The following is a 16,247-nucleotide window of genomic DNA, read 5'->3' as shown; positions in this document are numbered from 1 at the left end:
CTCTCTTGCTTTTAACACTGGAAAGCTCCCTGGACATTGACTTCAAAGGGTGGGATCTTTGCTACTCAGGATGAATGCTTTTTAAAAAATGAGAACAGCCATAATTTAGTATGTAGAGCCTACTAACATTGATGAACACCCCTGATACCTTCATATTCATCCCAATTTCTTCCCTTTCTTGATTTGATAGCTATGTAGCTTATTCTTTATATATGTCTGTTCATTATAAATGACCCAGCTGCTAGATGAGCACCTTTTATACTTGATGTACAATATTCCCTTATTCTTTATATATTTCTATTTTTATTTTCATATATAAATTCATTGCTAGATAAACAAAATATAATTACATTTTTCAAGTTAAAGCAACTGGCAAGTTGCACTGTAAACATTTTTATGTTTAAATAGAGTAACTTAATCTAATCTAATTAAATTAAATTAGAGTAATACAAACTATAGTAAACTCATACTGTGGAAGCAATGACGTTGCTCTAGAATAACCTTACTCTTATTCCTAAAAAACATATGTTGGGGCAAAAAGTAAACACTACTTTCATCAATAGTCTCTGACTTGCCTTATTCAATGGAGGGAACCTCTAGACCCCTCAATGACGCCATGGATACCCATAGCGATTTGAAATGTTCATTTCTTTCTCCCGCTCCACAAAATATTTCACCCTCCCTATGGAAGTCCAGTGTGATGCCTCCTCCCGCTCTCTCTGAGCTTGCCTTTTCATTGCCTCTCGGATGGGCCGTTGTTCTTCGGTTATCGGCAAGGATTCTTCGAGGTCGTCTGGAGGTGTCCTCCAGGGAATAAAAGTATCCCCTCGGTACGGCGGAGAGGCTGGTGGTTGCAAGGGCTGAGCTCTTGTTACAGATGGTCGGATGTTGCTTAGGAACCTGGAGCTTTGACGTGGCACAGCTGGCGGGTGAGGTCGGGTGGGCAGCCTCCCAGCATTGGTGGGATGTGGTCTTAACCAGCTGGTGTGGGAAAGCTGTGAGGTGGGTGGCCATCCTTCATATCTAGCTGGTGGCTTTGGCCATGGTTTTGGCAATGGATGTTCACAATGGGTGGGCAATCTCTGGGGGGGAGAAGAAGATGATTGCTGCCTAGGCACGGAGAAGGGTGCCAGCCTCTGCGCCAAGTGGGGTGCCGGCCTTGGCAGGGAGGGGGGCTGGGTAGTGGGCACTGGCTTATGCAGGGACTTCAGGAGAGGTACCTCCTGTGGAGGCTGTGAGATCCCAGAGCTACTGCTGGTGGCAGTTAGTGGAGGGAGATTTCTGGCCGCCATGGATGTACTCTTCTTCTTCCCAAGGGGATGGAAGACTTGCACAGACTCCATCATGTGCCAAGCCAGATTGGTCCTTGGGATTGGCACCAAGGGGCGCTCTTCCAATTTGATCTTTTTCCCTTTAATACCTGGTGTGCTCCCTTTCACTGTGGCCTTCTCTTTGGTTTCAGGTCCCATCTCATTTTTCTCCAATCCTGTCTGGCAGTGTTTGGAGTTTCCTCTATCCAGATTGTCCTCTTCGTTTTTTAAACTTCCCTCCTCTTGAAATGGAAGCTTTCTCTTCTCCTTACATTTTTTCTCCTGACTAGGATGACTTTCCTTAGAGCCCGTTATGCCTGTTCCCTCTATGCTCAGAATACACTTGGGAAACTTGGGTGAAGCTTCTGCCTTTGTCGAAATGCCTTTCCTTTTCCCCTTAATCTCTGGTAATGCCTTTGGCTTCATGGACTTTTCATGGGTGGGCTGGCATTTTCTAGAGCCCTCTGGGATAGGTTCCAGAGTGATTCTGGGGAGCTTGATTAACGTCTGGGGCTCAGCAACACCCCACTTTCTTCTCCCTGTCATGCTGATGGGTTTGCCTTCAATTTTCCCGTTCCCCTCGCGTTTGCCTTTGCTTTGGGTGGAGTCACATTTTGACTTCTGGGTTTTCTTCAAGGATTTGGGTCTCAGAGGATCTGGTGGAAATGGAAACCCGATATCTTTTAAGATGTAAACTGGGCGCTGGATCAGTGGATTACCCGAGGGCTTATTCAGTTTTGTATCCTGCTCATCTGTTGGAGGAAGTGATGCCTGTCCCTGAGTTGCTGAGCCCTTTCTGAGTATGCTCATCTCTGTGCCCTTGATGTTTGGATCATTCACAAAGGAATGTGGGTGCAGGGCTTTTGGCACCTCTTTGCATGGCTCAGGGGCATCCGGGGTTGACTTTGCCTCTACTCTGAGAGACCTTGTGGACACTGGTGCTAATGACTGGTGGCTCCCCAGGGCTTCCTCTGGAAGGCAGGCCTCCGCCAGCATTCCTTCACTGCCTTTGGTTGTCTCACTGGAAGCAAGAGGTGGAAAGAGGCCTTCTGGAATAAGCGGCTCCAGTGAAGCAATTAGGGTCTCTATCTCGGGATACTTGGAGAGGAGGTCCTCTGGCAGCTGGAACTCGTCTCGGAGAAGACTTTCTTCATCGGCTGGTTGGGGAGGTGGCGGCGGATGTTCCACCACTGAAAGAAAACAAATGAAAAGCATAGCACTGACTGTTTGAAGACAAAGAATCTACTCTGGTTGGCTGAGACAGTCCAAGACTCCCATGACTATCTGTTAGAGCATCTCCATATTAAATAAAGTTAAAAAGTGGCAGATGGATCTGGCTCCATGTTTATCATGTGTAGATTCTTAGCTGACCTATCAGAAGTGCTAGATTAGGCCATGACCTCTAGCCCAGAAAGTACACTTGGAAAGCACATGGTCTCAGTCACTGTATGTTCCCACACTTACCATTCAGCGCAGCATTGTTGAGCTGGGTTCCTTCCAGTTTTTCTTGTGCGATAGATGCACCTAGGACATCTGTCACTCGGGCACTGACTGCTCCTGTCCCCTGAAGTCCATGTGGGACTTGTACCACTGAAAGAAATTAATCAGGAGGGATCAGTGATTCTACAGCCAAGGAAGACCATTAATTAATTAATTCAGTTACTCTTTCTTCTGTCCAGAGGAAGGTAAGTGAAGGCCTTGTTCTCTGTCCTAGGGAGGCTCAGCAGCCATAGACTTTCCAACTAGATAATGCACAAAACTGTCTAAAGGTGGGCAGGCTGCCTGCCTGAAGGTGGGTTCAGGGGCTAAAGTGGCCTAGTTGCACTACTGGGCTCAGTGTGTTATCAGTGATATAAACTGGGGTCCATTTTTATATACCTCAAATTTCAGTGTTCAGTGATGCGGTGACAGTGGGGAAACTGAATAGTATAAGGTACCCTGAATCCAACATTGTCCCAGAGGATTATGGGTGGTAGTATATGGTGTGTGGTATGCTCACATGACATGCTGTTTTGGATTAAGAACATAAGCCTATGAGAAGAGCCCTGGCTAAAGGCCCATCGCATCCAATATCCTGTTCTCAGATGCTACAAGGAGGACCTGCGTACGACAGTGTTTTCCCCACTTGTGATTCTCAGCAACTGAGAATAGGGAAGGTAGAATATGACTGTTGTGGCCAGTAGCCATGAATAACTTCAGCTATGAAATTGGATTGTTTTTCTAAACAAACTTGTCTCTCCACTGCGATGAGAGGTTGTCCCCTTGCTATCATAATCTTGCCAGAATTGTGCACTGTACAGTATTCCAAATGTGGTTGCACCGTAGATTAGGATAACAGCTTTTGGATATTGGAACTTACTCTGTTCCATAAGAATATACCCAATGCTCACCCACATTGCGGATGTGGGTGGTGCCGTGGGTTAAACCACAGAGCCTAGGGCTTGCCGATCAGAAGGTTGGTGGTTCGAATCCCCGCGACGGGGTGAGCTCCTGTTGCTCAGTCTCAGCTCCTGCCAACCTAGCAGTTTGAAAGCACAGTAGATAAATAGGTACTACTCCGGTGGGAAGGTAAATGGCATTTCCGTGCGCTGCTCTGGTTTGCCAGAAGCAGCTTAGTCATGCTGGCCACATGACCCGGAAGCTGTACGCCGGCTCCCTCGGCCAATAAAGCGAAATGAGCACTGCAACCCCAGAGTCGGCCACGACTGGACCTAATGGTCAGGGGTCCCTTTACCACCCACATTGCAGGGCCATGTGGAAATGGTACTAGGAAATGGTACCTACTGAGGCTAGGTTAATTGCCTGATGAGTTAGAGGGTCCCAGACACCCATTAGAAAGCAAATGATTCCTTTACAAAGATGAGCACAAACCTTGTGAGGCTGGAAAGTACCCAGTGGCTGGGGCAGGTTCCAGGGTGGGCTGAGGTTCCACCTGCTGGAGGACCAGGAGCATTTCATTGTTCGCAGCTGGTGGCATAGGGACAGCGCTACCAATCCGGACGATTGGGTTCCTCTGCTCCAGTGGGATGGGAGCTAATGTTCCATGGTGGTAGAGGCCCATCCCATCCTGGAATGTGGTTGGGCGAACGGGTCCAAGACCAGGAGGCTGCACCTGAACCAGCTGGAGGTGAGGTTGTCTATATAATTGATTCATAGGTCTGGCTGTTGCAAAGTCCCTGTGCTGCGTTTGCAGTGGTGCAAACAAAGGCACTGAGAGATGTCCAGTTGTGCCCCACCCATGGAGAGAAGGACGGAGAGCTATTGGGGTGAACATCTGCTGCGGATCATTCTGTACACCCTGCAAGAGAGGTATTTCACCATGAAGATATCCCTGGGTGGTGCTGCTGCCTTGGTTTGGTTGGAAGGGCAGAGCTGATCCTTGAGCCTGCAACCAACCACAGTTCTCACATGGTGCTGATGAGTGGGAGATGTTGTGTTGACATTCTCCCACCGTCGAGCTGGTAATCACTGGGGTGCTCTGAGGCTGGCTGTTGCCCCCTTCGGTCCGCCTGCTGTTCGGAGCCTGATCTGCAATGCAAACAAAGTGAGCAGAAGTGTAAAGATCCCTTCAGTTCCTGATCAGCCTTCACAAGAATCAGCCCTTCCTTAGCAAAGTGGTTTTCTTATTGTCAGGTCAGCCTCTTTACCACTTCTAATTGTTAGGTATTTTAGAGACCCTTTTCTTCAGTTCCCTCTCTACTCTTCAGTGCTGCTCTCCATCCCTCCTTCCTTTGGGCCTTAACCCCTCATGAATGTATGCTGTTCTCAGCAATGCCCACCTTGTTTGACTTTTCCCCAACTCCTGTTGCTGGAGGTTCTAAACTACTGGATCTTTGAAAAGGGTTGTGTAAAATGCTGATGAATGGCCTTCTTTTGCTGCCTTGAGGTCTTCCTGCTATTCTATTATCCCCTAGTATCTGGTTGCTTATGATCCTACTGGGGAGGAATCTTTCCCCCATCCTATCTCCCTCCCTCTCTCTTCCATGGAGAAATAGCGCCACCCTGCTGATGTTGCCATAACACATTCTGTCTTTCATGATGCTCTGCTATGTCCCCCCGCCCCCCGGGTAAACATGAGGGTGAATTTTTCCCCAGTGTTTCTCACCCATGCTCAGTGTCAATTCTAGTCAGCATCCCTTAGGGTGAACCTATGGATCTGGGATCATATGAACCTGTTTACTGCTGTCACCACAGTAACCAGCAAGATTCTAACTGGCCAGAGAATGTTATGATGCAAAAGGCAGTGCAGAGTCATGGGCAGTTGGCCTGAACTGAAGGTGCCAGGAAAACAAAGATGTCTGTTAGGGGAACTGAAGAGTAACTGAAGTTATAGCCAGTTTGAGTCATAACAAGCCCTACCACACTCTCCACCCATTGTAGGCATTCCTCCAGTGTGACCGGGTTAATCTGGATACCTAGTGAAGTGACGGGCACCAGCTACCGTAAATCTTACACCTTTTAAAGCCACCTGTTTATATAACTTGGCGAGATAGGGGTCACAACAGCAACAAAGAGCATCATTCATCTAAGGACGCCACTCCTCTCAAAGAACAATTGCTGTTTCTGGCTCTCAGATGAGAGCAGAATCAAACCAAACTTCATTTGACTCTGGATCAGTGGATAATTTATGGATATGTACTTATTGATCTATAAAAACCCATAAAAGAAATGGATTGGCCCTCATAGTCAACAAAAGAGTGGTGAAAGGTGTACTGGGATGCAATCTCAAAAATGGTAGTATGATCTCGATATGAATCCAAGGCAGACCTTTTAACATCACAGTAATCCAAATTTATGCACCAACTACTGGTGCTGAAGAAACTGAAATTGACCAATTCTATGAAGACTTACAACACCTTATAGAAGTGACACCAAAGAAGGATGTTCTTCTCATTATAGGGGATTGGAATGCTAAAGTAGGGAATCAAGAGATAAAAGGAACAACTGGCAAGTTTGGCCTTGGAGATCAAAATAAAGCAGGGCAAAGGCTAATAGAGTTCTGTCAAGAGAACAAGCTGGTCATCACAAACACGCTTTTCCAACAACACAAGAGACGACTCTACACATGGACATCACCAGATGGGCAGCATCAAAATCAGATTGATTATATTCTCTGCAGCCAAAGATGGAGAAGCTCTATACAGTTAGCAAAAACAAGACCTGGAGCTGACAGTGGCTCAGATCATCAGCTTCTTATAGCAAAATTCAAGCTTAAACTGAAGAAAGTAGGAAAAACCACTGGGCCGGTAAGATACAATCTAAATCAAATCCCTTATGAATACACAGTGGAAGTGAGGAACAGGTTTAAGGATTTAGATTTGGTGGACAGAGTGCCTGAAAAACTATGGATGGAGGCTCGCAACATTATACAGGAGGTAGCAACGAAAACCATCCCAATGAAAAGGAAATGCAAGAAAGCAAAGTGGCTGTCCAACGAGGCCTTACATATAGCGGGGGAGAGAAGGCAAGCAAAATGTGAGGGAGATAGTGAAAGATACAGGAAATTGAATGCAGATTTCCAAAAAATAGCAAGGAGAGACAAGAAGGCCTTCTTAAACGAGCAATGCAAAGAAATAGAGGAAAACAACAGAATGGGAAGAACCAGAGATCTGTTCAAGAAAATCGGAGAAATGAAAGGAACATTTCGTACAAAGATTACCATAATAAAGGACAAAAGTGGTAAGGACCAAACAGAAGCAGAAGGCATCAAGAAGAGGTGGCAAGAATACACAGAGGAATTATACCAGAAAGATATGGATGGCTCGTACACCCCAGGTAGTGTGGTCGCTGACCTTGAGCCAGACATCCTGGAGAGTGAAGTCAAATGTGCCTTAGAAAGCACTGCTAATAACAAGGCCAGTGGAAGTGATGGTATTCCAGCTGAACTATTTAAAATTTTAAAAGATAATGCTGTTAAGGTGCTACACTCAATATGCCAGCAAGTTTGGAAAACTCAGCAATGGCCAGAGGATTGGAGACGATCATTTTACATCCCAATCCCTAAGAAGGGCAGTGACAAAGAATGCTCCAACTACCGCACAATTGCATTCATTTCACACGCTAGCAAGGTTATGCTTAAAATTCTACAAGGAAGGCTCAAGCAGTATGTGGACCGAGAACTCCCAGAAGTGCAAGCTGGATTTAGAAGAGGCAGAGGAACCAGAGACCAAATTGCAAACATGCGCTGGATTATGGAGAAAGCTAGAGAGTTCCAGAAAGACATCTACTTCTGCTTCATTGACTATGCAAAAGCCTTTGACTGTGTCGACCACAGCAAACTACGGCAAGTTCTTAAAGAAATGGGAGTGCCTCATCACCTCATCTGTCTCCTGAGAAATCTCTATGTGGGACAAGAAGCTACAGTTAGAACTGGATATGGAACAACTGATTGGTTCAAAATTGGGAAAGGAGTACGGCAAGGCTGTATATTGTTTCCCTGCTTATTTAACTTCTATGCAGAATTCATCATGCGAAAGGCTGGGCTGGATGAATCCCTAGCCGGAATTAAGATTCCGGAAGAAATATCAACAACCTCAGATATGCAGATGACACAACCTTGATGGCAGAAAGTGAGGAGGAATTAAAGAACCTTTTATTGAGGGTGAAAGAGGAGAGCGCAAAATATGGTCTGAAGCTCAACATCAAAAAAACGAAGCTCATGGCCACTGGTCCCATCACCTCCTGGCAAATAGAAGGGGAAGAAATGGAGGCAGTGAGAGATTTTACTTTCTTGGGCTCCATGATCACTACAGATGGTGACAGCACCCACAAAATTAAAAGACACCTGCTTCTTGGGAGAAAAGCAATGACAAACCTAGACAGCACCTTAAAAAGTAGAGACATCACCTCGCCAACAAAGGTTCGTATAGTAAAAGCTATGGTCTTCCCAGTAGTGATGTATGGAAGTGAGAGCTGGACCATAAAGAAGGCTGATCGCTGAAGAATTGATGCTTTTGAATTATGGTGCTGGAGGAGACTCTTGAGAGTCCCATGGACTGCAAGAAGATCAAACCTCTCCATTCTGAAGGAAATCAGCCCTGAGTGCTCACTGGAAGGAAAGATCGTGAAGCTGAGGCTCCAAGACTTTGGCCACCTCATGAGAAGAGAAGATTCCCTGGAAAAGACCCTGATGTTGGGAAAGATGGAGGGCACAAGGAGAAGGGGATGACAGAGGACGAGATGGTTGGATAGTGTTCTCGAAGCTACCAGCATGAGTCTGACCAAACTGCAGGAGGCAGTGGAAGACAGAAGTGCCTGGCGTGCTCTAGTCCATGGGGTCACGAAGAGTCGGACACGACTAAACGACTAAACAACAAAAACAACACTTATTGATCTACTGCTTTTTCTCCCAATGTTCTGTGTTGTTGCTCCCTGGAAACTCTTGGCTTGTCAGCTGCTTTGGACAAAGTGCAATGGACCTTATTCTACAAAGTGCAATGTAGGTTGACAGTGGTTCCGAAATAATTCTGTGATTTTGAAGGCGCCTGATTTTCCTCCTCTCTAAGCAATTCTTTATATGTTGCCCAGTCTTTTCTCAGATTCAGTTTTTCCACAGAAATTGCTTCTAGTGACGACAACCACCATGGCGTTTTTTGTTCTAACAGATTTTAATATTTATCCCATACCGCATATAGGGACTTCCTTATTCCATGGTTCAGGACTCCTGTGTACCTTAACTTTTTCATACCATAAATACACATTGGGCAGCTGTTTTGGCATTGAATACTTTAATGGCAGGTGGAATATATTGACCTCCTTTAGTAAAGAAGTAGCACAGTAGCCGACTGACAACCTGTGCTTTCTGGAGGACCGCAGGTCTATGGGTGGGGCCATGTCGTTGTGTGATGGAATGTCAGCCCCAGGTATTGGAAGCTTCTAATCTAATCGAGGGCATGCCCATCTTGTGACTATTTGCACTGGGAAAATGTCTTCTCAAAAACCAAGATTTTAGATACCCAAAAGTTAATTTTTAGATCATTCTGTATGCCATAAGACATGAACCTCCTTAAGTTGGTAAGGTAGACCTGGTCTGGAACATGAGAGAATGGCTGTGTCGTTAGCATACAGTGGAGTCCTCCTGACCCCAAGTCTGGGCAGGTGGCCAAGTGGGTTCATTAGGGCACCCTCAAAGTCCTTTAAAAATATGTTAAAGAAGGAGGGTGCAAGAATACAGCCGTGTCTGACATTGATATTTCCCTCAAAAGCTGTCCCTGGGTACTGCATCTGACTAACAAGGGCCTTGATGAGGCAGAAAAGTATTTTGTCAACCAGAACCTGGTCCTGCTTTCCCCGTAACTTGGCTCTGGAGGTGAAATCAAAGACTGATTTTAGTTCCATAAAAGCTACATGCAGTTTGCCTTGTAGAGGTTTTGAATATATCTTGGCAAGGTGGAATAGAACTAAACAGTGATCAGAAGTTGAGTAGTTCTCTCTAAATGCAGCTTGTGCCTCAGTAAGAATGCTATTCACATTCAGAAAGGCAGTCAGTCTATTGCAGAGGTAGCGGGAATACTTTTCTCCCATTATTGGTAACAAGCTAATGGGTCTATAGCAGGGCGCAATGCGTGGGGACTCGCTGAGCGGACGACTCGGTTTGAGGGCAGCTTGTGGGCCATTAAAACAACCCCCATGGGCCACAGGTTGCCGACCCCTGGTCTATAGTTCTCAGGGTCACTGGGTTGGCATTTCTTGGAGTTTGGGACCGTTTGTGTGGGATGGAAAGGTGAACTCAAGGAAGAGGATCTTTAGTCACATGATAATGAGTTTACTGGGGTAACAATAGGGTTGGAGATGGGATGAGAGTTCTTTCTTTGCAGGACATGGAGGAAGTGGATCGGATCAGCCATGTCTGGCACCCTCAAAGATGCTCAGTGGGGTGATTAAGGCCAAAATGTCTTTAAACAGCAAATTGCAGCTGTACTGGTGACTGGGAGCATGGCTTTCAACTATTCTTGAGAGGAATCCTATTTGGAATAAGGGAATTTCACTTTAAAAGAGGGAAACGTTGACAGCTACGACTGGGAGTGGCTGCCGGGACCATACAACACTGGTCCTAAAGGATCTTCACTGGCTCCCAGTATGCTTCCGAGCACAATTCAAAGTGTTGGTGCTGACCTTCAAAGCCCTAAATGGCCTTGGCCCAGTGTACCTGAAGGAGTGTCTCTACCCTCATTGTTCTGCCCGGACACTGAAGTCCAGCGCTGAGGGCTTCTGGCGGTTCCCTCCCTGTGAGAAGTGAAGTTACACGGAACCAGGCAGAGGGCCTTCTCGGTAGTGGCACCCACCCTGTGGAATGCCCTCCCATCAGATGTCAAAGAAATAAACAACTACTGGACTTTTAGAAGACATCTGAAGGCAGTCCTGTCTAGGGAAGTTTTCAATGTTTGATGTTTCAATATGATTTTATGCTGTAAGCTACCCAGAGTGGCTGGAGAAACCCCACCAGATGGGCAGGAAATAAATAATAAAATCCCCTACTACTACTACTACTACTACATAAAAGAATATAAGCTTCACCACACAACCCCTCGCCCCTCTTTTTCTTCCCAACCCTATGCAGCATATAACACTAATATCTTACATCAAATGTAATTGATCAGTAGAAATCACAACCTGAAAAAAGAAACAATGCACTTTTTAAACTAAGAAAATATTTAATAAAAACAAACTGTTCAACTACAAAACTGTTAAAAGACTATGAGACTATTAAAAGATAATAAAGATAATAAAACAATAAAAGCAAGACTTGCAAGCAGCATTACAGCAACATCAGCTATAAAATTGGAGGCTTCAACAAAGCTACTGCTGCCAACACCATTTTCAGCTCCTCGCTTGACATGCTATGTGACCCGGACAGCAGGAGCAGCAGCCTATGCCAATGGTGAGTAGGCAAAGAATCACCTTAGTCAATGGAGGGAACTCCTAGGCCCCTCAGTAACGCCATGGATACCCATAGCAAGTTGAAATGTTCATTTCCTTCTCACGCTCCACAAAATATTTCACCCTCCCTACGGAAGTCCAGTGTGATGCCTCCTCCCTCCATCTCTGAGCTTGCCTTTTCTTTGCCTCTCGGATGGGCCGTTGTTCTTCAGTTATTGGAAAGGATTCCTCGAGGTCGTCTGGAGGTGTCCTCCAGGGAGTAAAAGTATCCCCTCTGTATGGTGGGGAGGTTGGTGGTTGTACTTGCAAGGGCTGAGCTCTTGTTGCAGATGATTGGATGTTGCTTAGGAACCTGGAGGTTTGACCTGGCACAGCTGGCCGGTGAGGTCTGGTGGGCACCGTCCTAGCAATGGTGGCCAGTGGTCTCCAACGCCTGGTGAGGAAAACTGAGAACTGAATGGCCATCCTTCATGTGGATGTGAGCCTGATGGCTTTGGCAATGATTTTGGCAATGGGTGTTCCACATGGGTTGGCCGTCTTAGGGAAGAAGAAGAAGATTGTTTCCTAGGCAGCGAGAGAGGTGTCACCCTTCGCACAAAGTGGGGTGCTGGCCTCAGCAGGGAGGGACGATCGGAAGGGGGGTCATCATTAATTCCTCGGACTCTGGAACACCCCAGTTTTTTCTCCATTTCCCTTCCCATTTGCTTTGGGTGAAGTCTGGAACAAAAAGAAGAAGGAGGTGCAATCATTATTTTAGATGCAGCTAGTTTGTCCATAATGGAAAGTCTTAATTTATTCCATTGTATTATATCCATATTTATACCTTTCCAAGCTGACTATAATTAAACTGACCCAACGTGTTCAAATTTTGGGTAATTTGTACCCCCAAATGTCTAAAACTTTTCCTAGCTATTGGAATCTTCAACATTGCTGTAGAAGTCTGCTATATATGTGGTGATGAATGAAAAAATGTTACCTCTGCTTTCTTAAAAGTAACTTGTAATCCTGAGACCCTGGAGGAACTGTTCCAGTTCTGTGCATAATATTTTGCCTGCTCTGATAGGGTCAGAGGTGCATAAAATTATATCATCTGCAAAGAGGCCTGATTTTTGTTCATTTCTGTTTATAACCACTCCTGTACCTTTGTGTGTGTGTGGGGGGGGTTATTTTAACTATAATTGGTAGAGTGGAGAGAAAAAAATGTTTATGTATGCTACCATTGCTGCTTAAATGATTTATGCCCAAAGATGGAAGATGGAAACAGTTCTGACAGAAGAAGATTGGCAATATGGAATATGTAGAAATAGCAAAACTAACCAGAGGAATAAGAAATCAAGAAGAGAGACTTTTTAAAACAGAATGGAGAAAATTTATTGACTATTTGAAGATACATTGTAAACAAATCAAAACATTACTGGGACCAATATAAACACATGCAGTAAGAGTTAAGAAAGGGGGGGGGGAATAAGAGAGAAATAGTAAATATATTTGAATTGGACATGCAGTAATAAAAATATATAAAATAACCGCAGAAAGGAGAGGAGGGAAGTCGAGCGGAAGGTACATGAGATCTGTAAAGACTTCGGTTTTTTTGTTAACATATTTATAAAAAATGTAAATGGAAAATAAATATTTATAAAACAAAAATGTTTGTAACCATTCCTGGACAAGAGAGGGCATTGCATACTTTGATTGCAAATGGGTCTAAAATTAATACAACCAACGGGGTGACAGAGAACATCCTTCCTTCTGAACTAAAAGGCCCCAAGCTTTCCACATGAGGAAGTTACTCCAACCCCTGGATAATTTTAATTGCTTATGATCCCATTGGGGAGGAATCTGTTCCCCATCCTAGCTCCCTCCCTCTTTCTTCCATGGAGAAATAGCGCCACCCTGCTGATGTTGCCATAACACACTCTGTCTTTCATGATGCTCTGCTATGTTTCCCCACCCCCACCCCCCCCCTGAGGGTAAACATGAGGGTGAATTTTTCCCCAGTGTTCCTCACCCATGCTCAGTGTCAATTCTAGTCAGCATCCCTTAGGGTGAACCCATGGAACTGGGATCATATGAACCTGTTTACTGCTGTCACCACAGTAACCAGCAAGATTCTAACTGGCCAGAGAATGTTATGATGCAAAAGGCAGAGCAGAGTCATGGGCAGTTGGCCTGAACTGAAGGTGCCAGGAAAACAAAGATGTCTGTTAGGGGAACTGAAGAGTAACTGAAGTTATGGCCAGTTTGAGTCATAACAAGCCCTACCACACTCTCCTCCCATTGTAGGCATCTCCCCGGGGTGACTGGGTTAATCTGGATACCTAGTGAAGTGACGGGCACCAGCTAAATCTTACACCTTTTAAAGTCACCTGTTTATATAATTTAGTGAGAGCAACAAAGAGCATCATTCATCTAAGGACGCCACTCCTCTCAAAGAACAATTGCTGTTTCCGGTTCTCAGATGAGAGCAAAATCAAACCAACTTGCCTTTGGCTCTGGATCAATGTGGATTATTTATGGATATGTACTTATTGATCTACTGCTTTTCCTCCCAAAGTGAATGTTTTGTGTTGTTGCTCCCTGGAAACTCTTGGCTAGTAAGTTGCTTTGGACAAAGTGCAATGTACCTTATTCTACAAAGTGCAATGTAGGTTGACCGTGGTTCTGAAACAATTCTGTGATTTTGAAGGTGCCTCAGACTTGATCGGCACATCTCGTGAAAGTTATATTCAAGACTAAGTTCCATTGAAGAAAACTGAATAGGACTTAGTTGTGGCTTATCTATACCCCGTGGGTGGTACTGGGACTCTGACTACCTGGAGTGGACTGTGCCTGGTAACTTTTGAAAGGAATCCCCCTTTCTCCCTATTCTCTTGCTTCCACTTCCATGTATGTTGCCTTCTCTAAGTTGTTGAAAGATCTACACCATTCCCCTGCTATAATCCCTTAACTTCTCAGATGGCTTCTCTGTCTGCTTCATGGGACAATAAAGCAGAACATCTGAACATTTAGATGGCACCATTTCCTACCTGCCATGCCGATAGGAGCGCTGAAATAGCACGAACATAAAACGAACCAATGGAGAGCAGTCCTTTCACTTCTCATGGATCCAGCGTCCGGTAAGAAGTGGGCAGTGGAATGGTGATGGCGATGGCGATGGCATAAAATTCTTTACTTCTGTCTCTATTGAAGCTGATCAGGTTGGTCCTGGGGATTGGCTTCAAAGGAGGTTCTTCCAGTTTGATCTTTTTCCATCCTTCATGTCGATGTGAGCCTGATGGCTTTGGCAATGGATGTCCCACATGGGCTGGAAGTCTCTGAGACAAAGAAGAAGATGGTTGCCTAGGCAGTGAGAGAGGTGCCAGCCTTTGCACAAAATGGGATGCTGGCCTCAGCAGGGAGGAGGGATCAGAAGGGGGCACCAGCTTAGGTAGTGTCAGAGAGGACCTGGGATAGGCTTCAGAGGCCATTCTTCAAATTTGTTCTTGTTCCTTCTAGTACCTTGTATTCTCTCTTTGCTTTCAGCTCCATTTGCTTTTTCACCACACCTTACTGCTGTCACCACAGTAACCGCCAAGATTCTAACTGACCAGAGAATGTTATGATGCAAAAGGCACTGTGGAGTCAGGGGCAGTTGGCCTGAATTAAAGGTGCCAGGAAAACAAAGGTGTCTGTTAGGGGAACTGAAGAGTAACTGAAGTTTTGGCAAGTTCATTGAACAATTCCCAACCTGCCATGCTGATAGGAATGCTGAAATAACACAAATATCGAAGCTGACCAGTGGAGAGCAGTCCTCCCACTGCTTATGGAACGAGCGTCCGGTAAGAAGTGGACAACGGAATGGTGATGGTACAAAGTTGTTTATTGCTGTCTCTACGGTAACCCTGCAGAATGTGAGGAAGAGGCTGGAGAATATTCGAATCAGAAACAGATGATGTCATCATGGAAGGTGGAAGAGCAGCCCAGGGGTGAGAAAAGGGCCATCAGTTCACCATACCTGGTTGACAATTCATCTTCCCAGGCTCCTCACCAATTTTTAAACATGGTCATCTGAATTTTCCTTTGGGGGTTTGTTTAAATGGAAGACCAATGTATTATTATTATTTCCTTATTAAGTGCTTGCTCCACATCCTGTTAGGATCAAGGCACTTGTAGCTGAGTCCCATCATGTTAAGTATTTGTCCCTCCCAATCCACTCTTGTACACAGCTGTACTTGCATCCACAAAGATCTCACACATTCACTCAGTTGACACTCTGTTTGTTGTTAAGGAGGTCTAAGAAAGTAAATTGAGGGAGTCTGAGTCAAACAGTCTGAGAAGAACAGGAGGAAGAGGAAGAGGAGCCTCTCTCCTCATTTCCTGTATTGTTTTGCTTTTTGCTTTCTTGCTTCCTACTTCCTGCTTCCACCAGGGTAATACCACCTGTCAAACACTGTAGGAATTTCAGCCTTTTAGCTCTTGTGATTCTGGAGGTACTGTATTAAGATGCAGCACTGCTCTTTTTGTAACCTGGGAAATAAGATACTGCAAGGAAGAGGGGCATACAGTATGAGCTCCTAAGAATCAATGAAACAGCTAGAGGCATGGAACACAACAGATTGTTGTCGTTGCTGCTGCTTTTTTATAGAGTACATCACTGGTCCACACTCTCTTCATATTGTTAGTCTCCAGCATGACCAATGGTCACAGATGATGGGAGCTTGTAGCACAATGACATCTGGGTGGCACCATGTTGACAACCCCTGCTCTACCTTCTGCACTGTCTTCAAAACATTAAACGGTAAAGGGAAGCAAGCTGGTTGTCAATTCTTCCAGCAGTAACTGATCACTAAATTCTGCTGGTATTCTGGGGCCGCAGCTAGTAGCAACTCTAGCTTCTAATAGTAAAGCGGTGGTAAAATCACCAGGGCAAATCCCCGCTCCCCCCCCCCCCAGCCTCCAAGTCCATTTTAAACAACTTCTTTGACATTTAGTTTTTCCTTGTAGAGTTGGAAGAGGGAGCTTCATTGTCCAAACGTGAATGCCTGGTTGGAAGAGGTCATATCCAGCAATGTTAAGGAA

General features: G+C 45.2%; 1 protein-coding gene and 1 long non-coding RNA gene across 5 annotated transcripts; one reads left to right on the top strand and one right to left on the bottom strand.

Moving 5' to 3' along the window:
• Positions 1-286: 286 nt before the first annotated feature.
• LOC310752418 (uncharacterized protein) lies at positions 287-14,293 on the bottom strand. Of its 4 annotated transcripts, none has more exons than XM_083592550.1 (4): positions 14,216-14,293; positions 4,182-4,838; positions 2,775-2,900; positions 287-2,500 (listed from the first exon to the last, which is right to left on the bottom strand). In XM_083592550.1, the coding sequence occupies exons 1-4, from the start codon at positions 14,289-14,291 to the stop codon at positions 606-608; spliced, it is 2,754 nt and encodes a 917-aa protein (XP_083448676.1). In that variant the 5' UTR covers positions 14,292-14,293; the 3' UTR covers positions 287-605. The 4 variants fall into 4 exon arrangements, with proteins under 4 accessions (XP_083448676.1, XP_083448677.1, XP_083448679.1 ...); XM_083592551.1 differs by lacking the exon at positions 14,216-14,293 and adding an exon at positions 5,416-5,470; XM_083592553.1 differs by lacking the exon at positions 14,216-14,293 and adding an exon at positions 5,090-5,429.
• Positions 14,225-15,976, top strand: LOC310752419. Its single transcript, XR_014542947.1, has 2 exons — positions 14,225-14,305; positions 14,712-15,976. It is a non-coding gene; the product is annotated as an uncharacterized lncRNA (long non-coding RNA).
• Positions 15,977-16,247: the final 271 nt, after the last annotated feature.

Source organism: Podarcis filfolensis (assembly GCF_964270895.1).
Source record: "Podarcis filfolensis genome assembly, chromosome: 17".
Taxonomy (NCBI): domain Eukaryota; kingdom Metazoa; phylum Chordata; class Lepidosauria; order Squamata; family Lacertidae; genus Podarcis; species Podarcis filfolensis.
Note: the sequence above shows the minus strand (reverse complement) of the source record. Positions and strands in the feature narration are given on the sequence as shown.

What these genes read in the sequence shown, in the direction of transcription:
- LOC310752418 (XM_083592550.1), bottom strand. Translation starts at nt 14,291, where the DNA reads ATGAGAAGTGAAAGGACTGCTCTCCATTGGTTCGTTTTATGTTCGTGC. An exon ending in GTACTTTCCAGCCTCACAAG is followed by an intron (nt 2,901 to 4,181) that starts GTTTGTGCTCAT and finishes AATTTCTTTCAG; the next exon opens with TGGTACAAGTCCCACATGGA. An exon ending in CAACAATGCTGCGCTGAATG is followed by an intron (nt 2,501 to 2,774) that starts GTAAGTGTGGGA and finishes GTTTTCTTTCAG; the next exon opens with TGGTGGAACATCCGCCGCCA.